This window comes from Pseudophryne corroboree, chromosome 5 (assembly GCF_028390025.1).
Source record: "Pseudophryne corroboree isolate aPseCor3 chromosome 5, aPseCor3.hap2, whole genome shotgun sequence".
Lineage (NCBI taxonomy): Eukaryota > Metazoa > Chordata > Amphibia > Anura > Myobatrachidae > Pseudophryne > Pseudophryne corroboree.
In genome coordinates, this window is record NC_086448.1 from 19,767,050 (window position 1) to 19,785,617 (window position 18,568).

Below are 18,568 nucleotides of genomic sequence, written 5' to 3' on the forward strand. Positions count from 1 at the left end.
GATGTACTGACACAGTTCCTGGTTTTAGGAGGTTCTTGACAAGTTCGGATAACTCCCTTGCTTTCTCTTCCGGGAGAAATACCTTTTTCTGAACCGTGTCCAGAATCATGCCCAGGAACAGCAGATGTGTTGTCGGGGTCAATTGAGATTTTGGAAGATTTAGAATCCACCCGTGTTGCTGAAGCACTACTTGTGTTAGCGCTACACCGACTTCCAGCTGTTCTCTGGACTTTGCCCTTATCAGGAGATCGTCCAAGTAAGGGATAATTAATACGTCTTTTCTTCGTAGAAGAACCATCATTTCGGTCATTACCTTGGTAAAGACCCGAGGGGCCGTGGACAACCCAAACGGCAGCGTTTGAAACTGATAATGACAGTCTTGTATCACGAACCTGAGATACCCTTGGTGTGAGGGGTAAATCGGGACATGTAGATAAGCATCTTTTATGTCCAAGGACACCATGAAGTCTCCTTCTTCCAGATTCGCTATCACTGCTCTGAGTGACTCCATCTTGAACTTGAATTTCTTTATGTACAGGTTCAAGGATTTCAGATTTAGAATAGGCCTTACCGAACCGTCCGGTTTCGGTACCACAAATAGTGTGGAATAATACCCCTTTCCCTGTTGTAGGAGGGGTACCTTGACTATCACCTGCTGAGAATACAGCTTGTGAATGGCTTCCAAAACCGACGTCCTTTCTGAGGGAGACGTTGGTAAAGCAGACTTTAGGAACCGGCGAGGGGGAGACCTTTCGAACTCCAGCATGTAACCCTGAGATACTATCTGCAGGATCCACGGGTCCACTTGTGAGTGAACCCATTGATTGCTGAAAATCTTGAGTCGACCCCCCCCCGTTCCTGAGTCCGCTTGTAAAGCCCCAGCGTCATGCTGATGGCTTTGTAGAAGCCGGGGCGGGCTTCTGTTCCTGGGCAGGGGCTGCTTGCTGCCCTTTCTTACCCTTTCCTCTGCCTCGCGGCAGATAAGACTGTCCTTTTGGTCGCTTTTTATAGGAGCGAAAGGACTGCGGCTGAAAAGACGGTGTCTTTTTCTGTTGGGAGGGGGTCTGAGGTAAAAAAGTGGATTTGCCGGCAGTTGCCGTGGCCACCAGGTCCGAAAGACCGACCCCAAACAATTCCTCTCCTTTATATGGCAATACTTCCATATGCCTCTTGGAATCCGCATCACCTGACCACTGTCGCGTCCATAAACTTCTTCTGGCAGATATGGACATCGCGCTTACTCTTGATGCTAGAGTACAAACATCCCTCTGAGCATCTCGCATATAAAGGAAAGCATCCTTTAATTGCTCTAGAGTCAATAAAATACTGTCCCTATCCAGGGTATCAATATTTTCAGTCAGAGAATCCAACCACACTACCCCAGCACTGCACATCCAGGCTGAGGCTATTGCCGGTCGCAGTATAACACCAGTATGTGTGTATATACTCTTCAGTGTAGTTTCCAGCCTCCTATCTGCTGGATCCTTGAGGGCGGCCGTATCAGGAGACGGCAACGCCACTTGCTTTGATAAACGTGTGAGCGCCTAATCCACCCTAGGGGGTGTTTCCCAGCGCGCCCTAACCTCTGGTGGGAAAGGGTATAATGCCAATAACTTCTTGGAAATTAGCAGTTTTCTATCGGGGTTAACCCACGCTTCATCACACACGTCATTCAATTCCTCTGATTCTGGAAAAAATACAGGTAGTTTTTTCACCCCCCACATAATACCCCTTTTTGAGGTACCAGCAGTATCAGAGATCTGCAAAGCCTCCTTCATTGCCGTGATCATATAACGTGTGGCCCTATTGGAAAATACGTTTGTTTCTTCACCGTCGACACTAGATTCATCTGTGTCGGTACCCGTGTCGACTGACTGAGGTAAAGGACGTTTTACAGCCCCTGACGGTGTCTGAGACGCCTGAACCGGTACTAACTGGTTAGCCGGGCGTCTTATTTCGTCAACTGACTTTTGTAATGTGCTGACATTATCACGTAATTCCATAACTAAAGCCATCCATTCCGGTGTCGACTCCCTAGGGGGTGACATTACCATCATCGGCAATTGCTCTGCCTCCACACCAACATCGTCCTCATACATGTCGACACACACGTACCGACACACAGCAGCCACACAGGGAATGCTCTAATCGAAGACAGGACCCCCTAGCCCTTTGGGGAGACAGAGGGAGAGTTTGCCAGCACACACCAAAAGCGCTATAAATGTATATAAACAACCCTAGAAGGTGTTGTTTACTATATATGCGCTCTTAATATATAAATATCGCCAATTTATGCCCCCCTTCTCTTTGTTACCCTGTTTCTGTAGTGCAGTGCAGGGGAGAGACCTGGGAGCCTTCCTCACCAGCGGAGCTGAGCAGGAAAATGGCGCTGAGTGCTGAGGAGAATAAGCTCCGCCCCTTTTTCGGGGGGCTTTTCCCCGGTTTTTAAGAAACTGGCCTGGGTTAAAATACATACATATAGCCTTAATGGCTATATGTGATGTATTTATTTTGCCACTAAAGGTAATTATATTGCTGCCCAGGGCGCCCCCAGCAGCGCCCTGCACCCTCCGTGACTGAGTCAGTGAGCCGTGTGACAACAATGGCGCACAGCTGCCGTGCTGTGCGCTACCTTCAAGAAGACTGAGGAGTCTTCTGCCGCCTGCTTTCCGGACCTCCGTTCTGCCGTCTCTTCAGCGTCTGTAAGGGGGATCGGCGGCGCGGCTCCGGGACGAACCCCAGGCTGACCTGTGTTCCGACTCCCTCTGGAGCTAAGTGTCCAGTAGCCTAAGACTCCAATCCATCCTGCACGCAGGTGAGTTGGAAATCTCTCCCCTAAGTCCCTCGATGCAGTGATCCTGTTGCCAGCAGGAATCACTGAGATTGAAACCTAAAAAGGAGAGCCACCTAGATTGCACCCTCTCGGACGGGCACAAAAACCTAACTGAGGCTTGGAGGAGGGTCATAGGGGGAGGAGCCAGTACGCACCATGTGACCTAAAAGCTTTTTTAGATGTGCCCTGTCTCCTGCGGAGCCCGCTATTCCCCATGGTCCTGACGGAGTCCCAGCATCCACTAGGACGTTAGAGAAATAATAATATAACAGAACTCTCTCCAAAAGATGAAGACACCAGAGCTAGCAATCTAGAGGGAAATACTTCCCACTGTGCTGTGGGGGTAGGGGGTATCTGCAGCCAGTGAGTGGCGGTTGCCGGGGGAAACCTGGACCCCACCTTATAGTGACAGCTGTCCAGCGGGGAGAGCTCCAACTGTCGTGCTTCAGCCAGAAACTGGTCGTCCGCTGTGGTCATCTCAAACGGGGCATTGGGGAGAGACTTGGGGTCCGGATTCGTTTCCTTATGGGGCGTGGTGGGCCGGCTTGAGGGCTTGCGGGTGAACCAGCCAAAAAAAGCCCCAGTGTGTACAGGAAGGGTGAGGAGGGCGAGAAGCAGCAGCCACCGCCTGTCCAGAGACATTGTCACACCTAGAACAGAGGGGTCAGTGCTGTCATACCAGATATTTACCCCATAACACGTCCCGCACATACATTATACACGTCATATACAGCAATGTCACAGGGAGAGTACAGGGCGCAATACAGAGGTGTCACAGTGCGCAATACAGAGGTGTCACAGCGCGCAATACAGGACAATACAGAGGTGTCACAGTGCGCAATAGAGGGGTCAGTGCTGTGATACCGGATATTTACCCCATAACACGTCCCGCACATACATTATACACGTCATATACAGCAATGTCACAGCGCGCAGTACAGGGCGCAATACAGAGGTGTCACAGCGCGCAATACAGGACAATACAGAGGTGTCACAGCGCGCAATACAGGACAATACAGAGGTGTCACAGCGCGCAATACAGGACAATACAGAGGTGTCACAGCGCGCAATACAGGACAATACAGAGGTGTCACAGCGCGCAATACAGGACAATACAGAGGTGTCACAGCGCGCAATACAGGACAATACAGAGGTGTCACAGCGCGCAATACAGGACAATACAGAGGTGTCACAGCGCGCAATACAGGACAATACAGAGGTGTCACAGCGCGCAATACAGGACAATACAGAGGTGTCACAGCGCGCAATACAGGACAATACAGAGGTGTCACAGTGCGCAATACAGGACAATACAGAGGTGTCACAGTGCGCAATAAAGGGGTCAGTGCTGTGATACCGGATATTTACCCCATAACACGTCCCGCACATACATTATACACGTCATATACAGCAATGTCACAGGGAGAGTACAGGGCGCAATACAGAGGTGGCACAGCGCACAAGAGAGGGGTCAGTGCTGCGATACCGGATATTTACCCCATAACACGTCCCGCACATACATTATACACGTCATATACAGCAATGTCACAGGGAGAGTACAGGGCACAATACAGAGGTGTCAGCGCACAATACAGGACGCAATACAGAGGTGTCACAGCACGCAATACAGGACGCTATACAGAGGTGTCACAGCACGCAATACAGGACGCTATACAGAGGTGTCACAGCGCACAATACAGAGGTGTCAGCACGCAATACAGAGGTGTCACAGCGCACAATACAGGACGCAATACAGAGGTGTCACAGCACGCAATATAGAGGTGGTACAGCGCACAATACAGAGGTGCCACAGCGCACAATACAGGACGCAATACAGAGACGTCACAGCGCGCAATACAGGATGCAATACAGGTGTCACAGCACACAATACAGGGCGCAATACAGAGGTGTCACAGCGCATAATACAGAACAGATGCGTCACAGCACGCAGTAAAGGACGCAATACAAAGTTGTCACAGCGCACAATACAGGACGCAATACAGAGGCATCACAGTGCACAATACAGGACGCAATAAAGAGGTGTCACAGCGCGCAATACAGAGGCATCACAGTGCACAATACAGAGGCGTCACAGCGCACAATACAGAGGCGTCACAGCGCACAATACAGGACGCAATACAGAGGTGTCACAGCGCACAATGCAGAGGTGTCACAGGGGCAGTACAGGACACCATACAGAGGTGGTACAGTGCGCAATACAAAGGCGTCACAGGAGTAGTACAGCATGTAATACAGGGGAGTCACAGTGCATAATACAGAGGCGTCACAGGTGTAGTACAGTGCGTAATACAGAGGCGTCACAGGTGTGGTACAGCGCGTAATACAGAGGAGTCACAGGTGTGGTATACAGCGCGTAATACAGAGGCGTCACAGGTGTGGTACAGTGCGTAATACAGAAGCGTCACAGGTGTGGTACAGCACATAATACAGAGGCGTCACAGGTGTGGTACAGCGCGTAATACAGAGGCGTCACAGGTGTGGTACAGCGCGTAATATAGAGGCGTCACAGGTGTAGTACAGCGCGTAATACAGAGACGTCACAGATGTAATACAGCGCGTAATACAGAGACGTCACAGATGTAGTACAGCGTGCAATAATAAGAATTTACTTACCGATAATTCTATTTCTCGTAGTCCGTAGTGGATGCTGGGAACTCCGTAAGGACCATGGGGAATAGCGGCTCCGCAGGAGACTGGGCACAAAAAGTAAAAGCTTTAGACTAGCTGGTGTGCACTGGCTCCTCCCCCTATGACCCTCCTCCAAGCCTCAGTTAAGATACTGTGCCCGGACGAGCGTACATAATAAGGAAGGATCTTGAATCCCGGGTAAGACTCATACCAGCCACACCAATCACACCGTACAACTTGTGATCTGAACCCAGTTAACAGTATGATAACAGAGGAGCCTCTGAAAAGATGGCTTCCAACAATAAACAACCCGATTTGTTTGTAACAATAACTATATACAAGTATTGCAGACAATCCGCACTTGGGATGGGCGCCCAGCATCCACTACGGACTACGAGAAATAGAATTATCGGTAAGTAAATTCTTATTTTCTCTAACGTCCTAGTGGATGCTGGGGACTCCGTCAGGACCATGGGGATTAGCGGCTCCGCAGGAGACAGGGCACAAAACTAAAGCTTTAGGATCAGGTGGTGTGTACTGGCTCCTCCCCCCATGACCCTCCTCCAAGCCTCAGTTAGGTTTTTGTGCCCGTCCGAGCAGGGTGCAATCTAGGTGGCTCTCTTAAGGAGCTGCTTAGAAAAAGTTTTTAGGTTTCTTATTTTCAGTGAGTCCTGCTGGCAACAGGCTCACTGCATCGAGGGACTTAGGGGAGAGAAGTTCAACTCACCTGCGTGCAGGATGGATTGGCTTCTTAGGCTACTGGACACCATTAGCTCCAGAGGGAGTCGGAACACAGGTCTCACCCTGGGGTTCGTCCCGGAGCCGCGCCGCCGACCCCCCTTGCAGATGCTGAAGATTGAAGGTCCAGAAACCGGCGGCAGAAGGCTTTTCAGTCTTCATGAAGGTAGCGCACAGCACTGCAGCTGTGCGCCATTGTTGTCACACACTTCACACCAACGGTCACGGAGGGTGCAGGGCGTTGCTGGGGGCGCCCTGGGCAGCAATGTATAATACCTTATTCTGGCTAAAAATACATCACATATAGCCCCTGGAGGCTATATGGATGTATTTAACCCCTGCCAGGTCTCAGAAAAACGGGAGAAGAAGCCCGCCGAAAAGGGGGCGGGGCCTATTCTCCTCAGCACACAGCACCATTTTCCCTCACAGAAATGCTGGTGGGAAGGCTCCCAGGCTCTCCCCTGCACTGCACTACAGAAACAGGGTTAAAACAGAGAGGGGGGCACTTATTTGGCGATATGTATATATATATTAAAATGCTATAAGGGAAAAACACTTACATAAAGGTTGTCCCTGTATAATATAGCGTTTTTGGTGTGTGCTGGCAAACTCTCCCTCTGTCTCCCCAAAGGGCTAGTGGGGTCCTGTCCTCTATCAGAGCATTCCCTGTGTGTGTGCTGTGTGTCGGTACTTGTGTGTCGACATGTATGAGGACGATGTTGGTGTGGAGGCAGAGCAATTGCCGATAATGGTGATGTCACCCCCCAGGGAGTCGACACCGGAATGGATGGCTTTGTTTATGGAATTACGTGATAATGTCAACACGCTGCAAGGTCGGTTGACGACATGAGACGGCCGGCAAACCAATTAGTACCTGTCCAGGCGTCTAAAACACCGTCAGGGGCGTTAAAACGTCCTTTTTACCTCAGTCGGTCGACACAGACACGGACACTGACTCCAGTGTCGACGGTGAAGAAACAAACGTATTTTCCTTTAGGGCCACACGTTACTTGCTAAGGGCAATGAAGGAGATGTTACATATTTCTGATACTACAAGTACCACAAAAAAGGGTATTATGTGGAGTGTGAAAAAACTACATGTGGTTTTTCCTGAATCAGATAAATTAAATGAAGTGTGAGATGATGCGTGGGTTTCCCCCGATAGAAAATTATTGGCGGTATACCCTTTCCCGCCAGAAGTTATGGCGCGTTGGGAAACACACCTTAGGGTGGATAAGGCGCTCACACGCTTATAAAAACAAGTGGCGTTACCGTCTCCAGATACGGACGCCCTCAAGGAGCCAACCGATAGGAGGTTGGAAAATATCCTAAAAAGTATATACACACATACTGGTGTTATACTGCGACCAGCGATCGCCTCAGCCTGGATGGGCAGCGCTGGGGTGGCTTGGTCGGATTCCCTGACTGGAAATATTGATACCCTTGACAGGGACAGTATTTTATTGACTATAGAGCATTTAAAAGATGCATTTCTATATATGCGAAACTCTGGCATCAAGAGTAAGTGCGATGTCCATATCTGCCAGACGATGTTTATGGACACGACAGTGGTCAGGTGATGCAGATTCCAAACGGCACATGGAAGTATTGCCGTATAAAGGGGAGGAGTTATTTGGGGTCGGTCCATCGGACCTGGTGGCCACGGCAACAGCTAGAAAATCCACCTTTTTTACCCCAAGTCACATCTCAGCAGAAAAAGACATAGTCTTTTCAGCCTCAGTCCTTTCGTCCCCATAATATCTGCCCAGGGATAGAGGTAAGGGAAGAAGACTGCAGCAGGCAGCCCATTCCCAGGAACAGAAGCCTTCCACCGCTTCTGCCAAGTCCTCAGCATGACGCTGGGGCCGTACAAACAGGTGCGGTGGGGGGTCGTCTCAAGAGTTTCAGCACGCAGTGGGCTCACTCGCAAGTGGACCCCTGGATCCTACAAGTAGTATCCCAGGGGTACAGATTGGAAATTCGAGACGTCTCCCCCTCGCAAGTTCCTGAAGTTTGCTTTACCAACGTCTACCTCCGACAGGGAGGCAGTATTGGAAACAATTCACAAGCTGTATTCCCAGCAGGTGATAATCAAAGTACCCCTCCTACAACAAGTAAAGGGGTATTATTCCACACTATATTGTGGTACTGAAGCCAGACGGCTCGGTGAGACCTATTCTAAATGGAGTCACTCAGAGCAGTGATAGCGAACCAGGAAGAAGGGGACTATATGGTGTCCCTGGACATCAAGGATGCTTACCTCCATGTCCAAATTTGCCCTTCTCACAAAGGGTACCTCAGGTTCGTGGTACAAAACTGTCACTATCAGTTTCAGACGCTGCCGTTTGGATTGTCCACGGCACCCCGGGTCTTTACCAAGGTAATGGCCGAAATGATGATTCTTCTTCAAAGAAAAGGCGTCTTAATTATCCCTTACTTGGACGATCTCCTGATAAGGGCAAGGTCCAGAGAACAGTTGGAGGTCTGAGTAGCACTATCTCAAGTAGTTCTACGACAGCACGGGTGGATTCTAAATATTCCAAAATCGCAGCTGTCTCCGACGACACGTCTGCTGTCCCTAGGGATGATTCTGGACACAGTCCAGAAAAGGGTGTTTCTCCCGGAGGAGAAAGCCAGGGAGTTATCCGAGCTAGTCAGGAACCTCCAAAAACCAGGAAAAGTGTCAGTGCATCATTGCACAAGGGTCCTGGGAAAAATGGTGGCTTCTTACGAAGCGATTCCATTCGGCAGATTTCACGCAAGAACTTTTCAGTGGGATCTGCTGGACAAATGGTCCGGATCGCATCTTCAGATGCATCAGCGGATAACCCTGTCTCCAAGGACAAGGGTGTCTCTTCTGTGGTGGCTGCAGAGTGCTCATCTACTAAAGGGCCACAGTTATGCATTCAGGACTGGGTCCTGGTGACCACGGATTCCAGCTTGAAAGGCTGGGGAGCAGTCACACAGGGAAAAAATTTCCAGGGAGTGTGATCAAGTCTGGGGACTTCTCTCCGCATAAATATACTGGAGCTAAGAGCAATTTACAATGCTCTAAGCTTAGCAAGACCTCTGCTTCAAGGTCAGCCGGTATTGATCCAGTGGGACAACATCACGGCAGTCGCCCACGTAAACAGACAGGGCGGCACAAGAAGCAGGAGGACAATGGCAGAAACTGCAAGGATTCTTCGCTGGGAGGAAAATCATGTGATAGCACTGTCAGCAGTTTTCATTCCGGGAGTGGACAACTGGGAAGCAGACTTCCTCAGCACGACCTCCACCCGGGAGAGTGGGGACTTCATCGAGAAGTTTTTTCCACATGATTGTGCACCGTTGGGAAAGACCAAAGGTGGACATGATGGCGTCCCGCCTGAACAAAAAACTGGACAGGTATTGCGCTAGGTCAAGAGACCCTCAGGCAATAGCTGTGGACGTTCTGGTAACACCAGGGGTGTACCAGTCGGTGTATGTGTTCCCTCCTCTGCTTCTCATACCAAAGGTACTGAGAATTATAAGACGTAGAGGAGTAAGAACTATACTCGTGGCTCCGGATGGGCCAAGAAGGACTTGGTACCCGGAACTTCAAGAGATGCTCACAGAGGACTCAGGGCCTCTGCCGATAAGAAGGGACTTGTCTCAGCAAGTACCATGTCTGTTCCAAGACTTACCGCGGCTGCGTTTGACGGCATGGCGGTTGAACGCCGGATCCTAAGGGAAAAAGGCATTCCGGAAGAGGTCATTCCTACCCTGGTCAAAGCCAGGAAGGAGGTGACCGCACAACATTATCACCACATGTGGCGAAAATATGTTGCGTGGTGTGAGGCCAGGAAGGCCCCACGAAGAAATTTCAACTCGGTCGATTCCTGCATTTCCTGCAAACAGGAGTGTCTATGGGCCTCAAATTGGGGTCCATTAAGGTTCAAATTTCGGCCCTGTCGATTTTCTTCCAGAAAGAATTGGCTTCAGTTCCTGAAGTCCAAAAATTTGACAAGGGAGTACTGCATATACAACCCCCTTTTGTGCCTCCAGTGGCACTGTGGGATCTCAACGTAGTCCTGGGATTCCTCAAATCACGTTGGTTTAAACCGCTCAAATCTGTGGATTTGAAATATCTCACATGGAAAGTGACCATGATGTTGGCCCTGGCCTCGGCCAGGCGAGTGTCAGAATTGGCGGCTTTGTCTCACAAAAGCCCATATCTGATTGTCCATTCGGACAGGGCAGAGCTGCGGACTCGTCCCCAGTTTCTCCCTAAGTTGGTGTCAGCGTTTCATCTGAACCAGCTTATTGTGGTACCTGCGGCTACTAGAGACTTGGAGTACTCCAAGTTGCTAGATGTTGTCAGGGCCCTGAAAATATAGATTTCCAGGACGGCTGGAGTCAGGAAAACTGACTTGCTGTTATCCTGTATGCACCCAAAAAACTGGGTGCTCTTGCTTCTAAGCAGACGATTGCTAGTTGAATGTGTAGTACAATTCAGCTTGCACATTCTGTGGCAGGACTGCCACAGCCAAAATATATAAATGCCCATTCCACAAGGAAGGTGGGCTCATCTTGGGCGACTGCCCGAGGGGTCTCGGCTTTACAACTTTGCCGAGCTGCTACTTGGTCAGGGGCACACCCTGGCTGAGGAGGACCTGGAGTTCTCTCACTCGGTGCTGCAGAGTCATCCGCACTCTCCCGCCCGTTTGGGAGCTTTGGTATAATCCCCATGGTCCTGACGGAGTCCCCAGCATCCACTTAGGACGTCAGAGAAAATAAGATTTTACTTACCGATAAATCTATTTCTCGTAGTCCGTAGTGGATGCTGGGCGCCCATCCCAAGTGCGGATTGTCTGCAATACTTGTACATAGTTGTTGTTACAAAAAAATCGGGTTGTTATTGTTGTGAGCCGTCTGTTCAGAGGCTCCTACGTTTGTCATACTGTTAACTGGGTTCAGATCACAAGTTATACGGTGTGATTGGTGTGGCTGGTATGAGTCTTACCTGGGATTCAATATCCTTCCTTATTGTGTACGCTCGTCCGGGCACAGTATCCTAACTGAGGCTTGGAGGAGGGTCATGGGGGGAGGAGCCAGTACACACCACCTGATCCTAAAGCTTTAGTTTTGTGCCCTGTCTCCTGCGGAGCCGCTAATCCCCATGGTCCTGACGGAGTCCCCAGCATCCACTACGGACTACGAGAAATAGATTTATCGGTAAGTAAAATCTTATTTTCTCTGACGTCCTAGTGGATGCTGGGAACTCCGTAAGGACCATGGGGATTATACCAAAGCTCCCAAACGGGCGGGAGAGTGCGGATGACTCTGCAGCACCGAATGAGAGAACTCCAGGTCCTCCTCAGCCAGGGTATCAAATTTGTAGAATTTAGCAAACGTGTTTGCCCCTGACCAAGTAGCTGCTCGGCAAAGTTGTAAAGCCGAGACCCCTCGGGCAGCCGCCCAAGATGAGCCCACCTTCCTTGTGGAATGGGCTTTAACAGATTTTGGCTGTGGCAGGTCTGCCACAGAATGTGCAAGTTGAATTGTACTACAAATCCAACGAGCAATCGTCTGCTTAGAAGCAGGAGCACCCAGCTTGTTGGGTGCATACAGTATAAACAGCGAGTCAGATTTTCTGACTCCAGCCGTCCTGGAAACATATTTTCAGGGCCCTGACTACGTCCAGCAACTTGGAGTCCTCCAAGTCCCTAGTAGCCACAGGTACCACAATAGGTTGATTCATGTGAATCGCTGAAACCACCTTAGGGAGAAATTGAGGACGAGTCCTCAATTCCACCCTATCCGAATGAAATATCAGGTAAGGGCTTTTATAGGATAAAGCCACCAATTCTGATACGCGCCTGGCTGAAGCCAGGGCCAACAGCATTACCACTTTCCATGTGAGATATTTCAAATCCACTGTGGCAAGTGGTTCAAACCAATGTGATTTTAGGAACCCTAAAACTACATTGAGATCCCAAGGTGCCACTGGAGGCACAAAAGGAGGCTGTATATGCAGTACCCCTTTGACAAACGTCTGAACTTCACGCACTGAAGCCAGTTCTTTTTGGAAGAAGATCGACAGGGCCGAAATTTGAACCTTAATGGATCCTAATTTTAGGCCCATAGACAATCCTGCTTGCAGGAAATGTAGGAAACGACCCAGTTGAAATTCCTCCGTAGGGGCCTTCTTGGCCTCACACCACGCAACATATTTTCGCCAAATGCGATGATAATGTTTTGCAGTTACATCCTTCCTGGCCTTGATCAGGGTAGGGATGACTTCATCTGGAATGCCTTTTTCCTTCAGGATCCGGCGTTCAACCGCCATGCCGTCAAACGCAGCCGCGGTAAGTCTTGGAACAGACAAGGTCCCTGCTGGAGCAGGTCCTTCCTTAGAGGTAGAGGCCACGGGTCCTCCGTGAGCATCTCTTGCAGCTCCGGGTACCAAGTTCTTCTTGGCCAATCCGGAGCCACGAGTATCGTTCTTACTCCTCTCCTTCTTATGATTCTCAGTACTTTTGGTATGAGAGGAAGAGGAGGGAACACATGAGACGGGACGCCATCATGTCCACCTTTGGTTTTTCCCAACGGTTTACAATCACTTGGAAGACTTCTGGATGAAGTCCCCACTCCCCCGGGTGGAGGTCGTGTCTGCTGAGGAAGTCTGCTTCCCAGTTGTCCACTCCCGGAATGAACACTGCTGACAGTGCTATCACATGATTTTCCGCCCAGCGGAGAATCCTTGCAGCTTCTGCCATTGCCCTCCTGCTTCTTGTGCCGCCCTGTCTGTTTACGTGGGCGACAGCCGTGATGTTGTCATACTGGATCAATACCGGTTGACCCTGAAGCAGAGGCCTTGCTTGACTTAGGGCATTGTAAATGGCCCTTAGCTCTAGGATATTTATGTGAAGAGAAGTTTCCATGCTTGACCACAAGCCCTGGAAATTTCTTCCCTGTGTGACTGCTTCCCAGCCTTTCAGGCTGGCATCCGTGGTTACCAGCATCCAATCCTGAATGCCGAATTTGCGGCCCTCTAGAAGATGAGCCTTCTGTAACCACCACAGGAGAGATACCCTTGTCCTTGGAGATAGGGTTATCCGCTGATGCATCTGAAGATGCGATCCGGACCATTTGTCCAGCAGATCCCACTGAAAAGTTCTTGCATGGAATCTTCCGAATGAAATCGCTTCGTAAGAAGCCACCATTTTTCCCAGGACTCTCGTGCACTGATGCACTGACACTTGTCCTGGTTTTAGGAAGTTCCTGACTAGCTCGGATAACTCCCTGGCCTTCTCCTCCGGGAGAAACACCTTTTTCTGGACTGTGTCCAGAATCATCCCTAGGAACAGTAGACGTGTTGTTGGAATCAGCTGTGATTTTGGGATATTTAGAATCCACCCGTGCTGACGTAGCACTACCTGAGATAGTGCTACTCCGACCTCTAACTGTTCCCTGGACCTTGCCCTTATCAGGAGATCGTCCAAGTAAGGGATAATTAATACGCCTTTTCTTCGAAGAAGAATCATCATTTCGGCCATTACCTTGGTAAAGACCCGTGGTGCCGTGGACAATCCAAACGGCAGCGTCTGAAACTGATAATGACAGTTTTGTATCACAAACCTGAGGTACCCTTGGTGAGAAGGGTAGATTGGGACATGGAGATAAGCATCCTTGATGTCTAGAGATACCATATAGTCCCCTTCTTCCAGGTTCGCTATCACTGCTCTGAGTGACTCCATCTTGAATTTGAACCTTTTTATGTAAGTGTTCAAAGATTTAAGATTTAAAATTGGTCTCACCGAGCCGTCCGGCTTCGGTACCACAAACAGCGTGGAATAATACCCCTTTCCCTGTTGTAGGAGGGGTACCTTGATTATCACCTGCTGGGAATACAGCTTGTGAATAGCTTCCAATACTGCCTCCCTGTCGGAGGGAGACGTTGGTAGAGCAGACTTCAGGAACCGGCGAGGGGGAGACGTCTCGAATTCCAATTTGTACCCCTGTGATACTACCTGCAGGATCCAGGGGTCCACTTGCGAGTGAGCCCACTGCGCGCTGAAATTCTTGAGACGGCCCCCCACCGTGCCCGAGTCTGCTTGCAGAGCCCCAGCGTCATGCTGAGGACTTGGCAGAAGCGGGGGAGGGCTTCTACTCCTGGGAAGAGGCTGCATGGTGCAGTCTTTTTCCCCTTCCTCTGCCCCAGGGCAGGAATGAGTGGCCTTTTGCCCTCTTGCCCTTATAGGGACGAAAGGACTGGGTTTGAAAAGACGGTGTCTTTTTCTGCTGAGAGGTGACCTGGGGTAAAAAGGTGGATTTTCCAGCCGTTGCCGTGGCCACCAGGTCCGATAGACCGACCCCAAATAACTCCTCCCCTTTATACGGCAATACTTCCATATGTCGTTTGGAATCCGCATCACCTGACCACTGTCGCGTCCATAACGTTCTTCTGGCAGAAATGGACATCGCACTTACTCTAGATGCCAGGGTGCAAATATCCCTCTGTGCATCTCGCATATATAGTAATGCATCCTTTAAATGCTCTATAGTTAATAATATACTGTCCCTATCCAGGGTATCAATATTTTCAGTCAGGGAATCCGACCAAGCCACTCCAGCGCTGCACATCCAGGCTGAGGCGATCGCTGGTCGCAGTATAACACCGGTATGTGTGTATATACCTTTTAAGATATTTTCCAGCCTTCTATCAGCTGGTTCCTTGAGAGCGGCCGTATCAGGAGACGGTAACGCCACTTGTTTTGATAAGCGTGTGAGCGCCTTATCTACCCTAGGGGGTGTTTCCCAACGTGCCCTAACCTCTGGCGGGAAAGGGTATAGTGCCAATAATTTATTAGAAATCGACAGTTTTTTATCGGGGGAAACCCACGCTTTATCACACACCTCATTTAATTCATCTGACTCAGGAAAAACTACTGGTAGTTTTTTCACACCCCACATAATACCCTTTTTTTTTTGTGGTACTTGTAGTGTCAGAAATGTTCAATGCCTCCTTCATTGCCGTGATCACGTAACGTGTGGCCCTACTGGACATTACGTTTGTCTCGTCACCGTCGACACTGGATTCAGTATCCGTGTCAGGGTCTGTGTCACCATCTGAGGTAACGGGCGTTTTAACGCCCCTGACGGTGTCTGAGACGCCTGAACAGGCACTAATTGATTTGTCGGCTGTCTCATGTCGTCAGTTTTTTGCAAAGTGCTGACATTGTCACGTAATTCTTTAATTACTACCATCCAGTCAGGTGTCGACTCCCTAGGGGGTGACATCACTAACACAGGCAATTGCTCTGCTTCCACATCATTTTCCTCCTCATACATGTCGACACAATCGTACCGACACCCAGCACACACACAGGGAATGCTCTGATAGAGGACAGGACCCCACTAGCCCTTTGGGGAGACAGAGGGAGAGTTTGCCAGCACACACCAGAGCGCTATATATATATATATATATATATATATATATATATATATATATATATATATATATATATACAGGGATAACCTTATATAAGTGTTACTCCCTTTATAGCTGCTGTATTATATATTAGCTGCCAATAGTGCCCCCCCTCTCTTGTTTTACCCTGTTTCTGTAGTGTAGTCTGCAGGGGAGAGTCAGGGAGCCGTCCTTCCAGCGGAGCTGTGAAAGAAAATGGCGCTTGTGTGCTGAGGAGAAAGGCTCCGCCCCCTTCACGGCGGCCTTTTCTCCTGCTTTTTTCAGGAAACTGGCAGGGGATAAATGCATCCATATAGCCCAGGAGCTATATGTGATGCATTTTTTTTTTAGCCATATAAGGTTTTTATATCGTTTTTATTGCGTCTCAGGGCGCTCCCCCCCAGCGCCCTGCACCCTCAGTGACCGGAGTGTGAAGTGTGCTGAGAGCAATGGCGCAAAGCTGCAGTGCTGTGCGCTACCTTATTTGAAGACAGGAACGTCTTCTGCCGCCGCTTTCTCCGGACCTCTTCGCTCTTCTGGCTCTGTAAGGGGGCCGGCGGCGCGGCTCCGGGACCCATCCAGGCTGAACCTGTGATCGTCCCTCTGGAGCTAATGTCCAGTAGCCAAGAAGCCCAATCCACTCTGCAGTCAGGTGAGTTCGCTTCTTCTCCCCTTAGTCCCACGATGCAGTGAGCCTGTTGCCAGCAGGACTCACTGAAAATAAAAAACCTATTTAAACTTTTACTTCTAAGCAGCTCAGGAGAGCCACCTAGCTTGCACCCTTCTCGTTCGGGCACAAAAATCTAACTGAGGCTTGGAGGAGGGTCATAGGGGGAGGAGCCAGTGCACACCAGCTAGTCTAAAGCTTTTACTTTTTGTGCCCAGTCTCCTGCGGAGCCGCTATTCCCCATGGTCCTTACGGAGTTCCCAGCATCCACTAGGACGTCAGAGAAATAGAGGAGTTACAGGTGTAGTACAGTGCGTAATACAGAGGCGTCACAGGGGCAGTACAGCGCGTAATACAGAGGCAGTAGAGTGCGTAATACAGAGGCGTCACGGGCAGTACAGCACGTAATACAGAGGCAGTACAGTGCGTAATACAGAGGCGTCACAGTGCGTAAAACAGAGGCGTCACAGAGGCAGTACAGTGCGTAATACAGAGGCGTCACAGTGCGTAAAACAGAGGCGTCACAGAGGCAGTACAGCGCGTAATACAGAGGCGTCACAGAGGCAGTACAGCGCGTAATACAGAGGCATCACAGGGGCAGTACAGTGTGTAATACAGAGGTGTCACAGGGGCAATACAGCGCGTAATACAGAGGCGTCACAGGGGCAGTGCAGTGCGTAATACAGAGGCGTCACAGGTGTAGTACAGTGCGCAATAAAGAGGTGTCACAGGGGTTAGACTGCACGTAATATAGAAGCATCACAGGGGCAGTACAGTGTGTAATACAGAGGTGTCACAGGTGTAGTACAGTGTGTAATACAGAGGCGTCACAGGTGTAGTACAGTGTATAATACAGAGGCGTCACAGGTGTAGTACAGTGTGTAATACAGAGGCGTCACAGGTGTAGTACAGTGTGTAATACAGAGGCGTCATAGGTGTAGTACAGTGTGTAATACAGAGGCGTCACAGGTGTAGTACAGTGTGTAATACAGAGGCGTCATAGGTGTAGTACAGTGCGTAATACAGAGGCATCACAGGGGCAGTACAGTGTGTAATACAGAGGTGTCACAGGGGCAATACAGCGCGTAATACAGAGGCGTCACAGGGGCAGTGCAGTGCGTAATACAGAGGCGTCACAGGTGTAGTACAGTGCGCAATAAAGAGGTGTCACAGGGGTTAGACTGCACGTAATATAGAAGCATCACAGGGGCAGTACAGTGTGTAATACAGAGGTGTCACAGGTGTAGTACAGTGTGTAATACAGAGGCGTCACAGGTGTAGTACAGTGTATAATACAGAGGCGTCACAGGTGTAGTACAGTGTGTAATACAGAGGCGTCACAGGTGTAGTACAGTGTGTAATACAGAGGCGTCATAGGTGTAGTACAGTGTGTAATACAGAGGCGTCACAGGTGTAGTACAGTGTGTAATACAGAGGCGTCATAGGTGTAGTACAGTGTGTAATACAGAGGCGTCACAGGGGCAGTACAGCGCGTAATACAGAGGCGTCACAGGGGCAGTACAGCGCGTAATAAAGAGGCGTCACAGGGGCAGTGCAGCGCGTAATACAGAGGCGTCACAGGTGTAGTACAGTGCGCAATACAGAGGTGTCACAGGGGTAGTACAGCGCGTAATATAGAAGTGTCACTACACGTAATACAGAGGCGTCACAGGTGTAGTACAGTGCGCAATACAGGCGTCACAGGGGCAGTGCAGCGCGTAATACAGAGGCGTCACAGGGGCAGTACAGTGCGCAATACAGAGGTGTCACAGGGGTAGTACAGCGCGTAATATAGAAGTGTCACTACACGTAATACATAGGCGTCACAGGTGTAGTACAGTGCGCAATACAGAGGCGTCACAGGGGTTAGACTGCACATAATATAGAAGCATCACAGGTGTAGTACAGTGTGTAATACAGAGGTGTCACAGGTGTAGTACAGTGTGTAATACAGAGGTGTCACAGGTGTAATACAGAGGTGTCACAGGTGTAGTACAGTGCGTAATACAGAGGTGTCACAGGTGTAGTACAGTGCGTAATACAGAGGTGTCACAGGTGTAGTACAGTGCGTAATACAGAGGTGTCACAGGTGTAGTACAGTGCGTAATACAGAGGTGTCACAGGTGTAGTACAGTGCGTAATACAGAGGTGTCACAGGTGTAGTACAGTGTGTAATACAGAGGTGTCACAGGTGTAGTACAGTGTGTAATACAGAGGTGTCACAGGTGTAGTACAGTGTGTAATACAG

At 49.8% G+C, this 18,568-nt stretch overlaps 1 protein-coding gene across 2 annotated transcripts in view; it reads right to left on the bottom strand.

Annotated features, from left to right (window-relative positions):
- Window positions 1-3,508, bottom strand: part of LOC134927111 (protein brambleberry-like) — a 39,019-nt gene extending 35,511 nt beyond the window's left edge. For both annotated transcript variants that reach the window (XM_063921133.1, XM_063921132.1), the window contains exon 1: window positions 3,233-3,508. In XM_063921133.1, coding sequence (XP_063777203.1) covers window positions 3,233-3,475 — 243 coding nt within the window. In that variant the 5' untranslated portion in view covers window positions 3,476-3,508. The remainder of the gene's footprint in view (window positions 1-3,232) is intronic.
- Window positions 3,509-18,568: the final 15,060 nt, after the last annotated feature.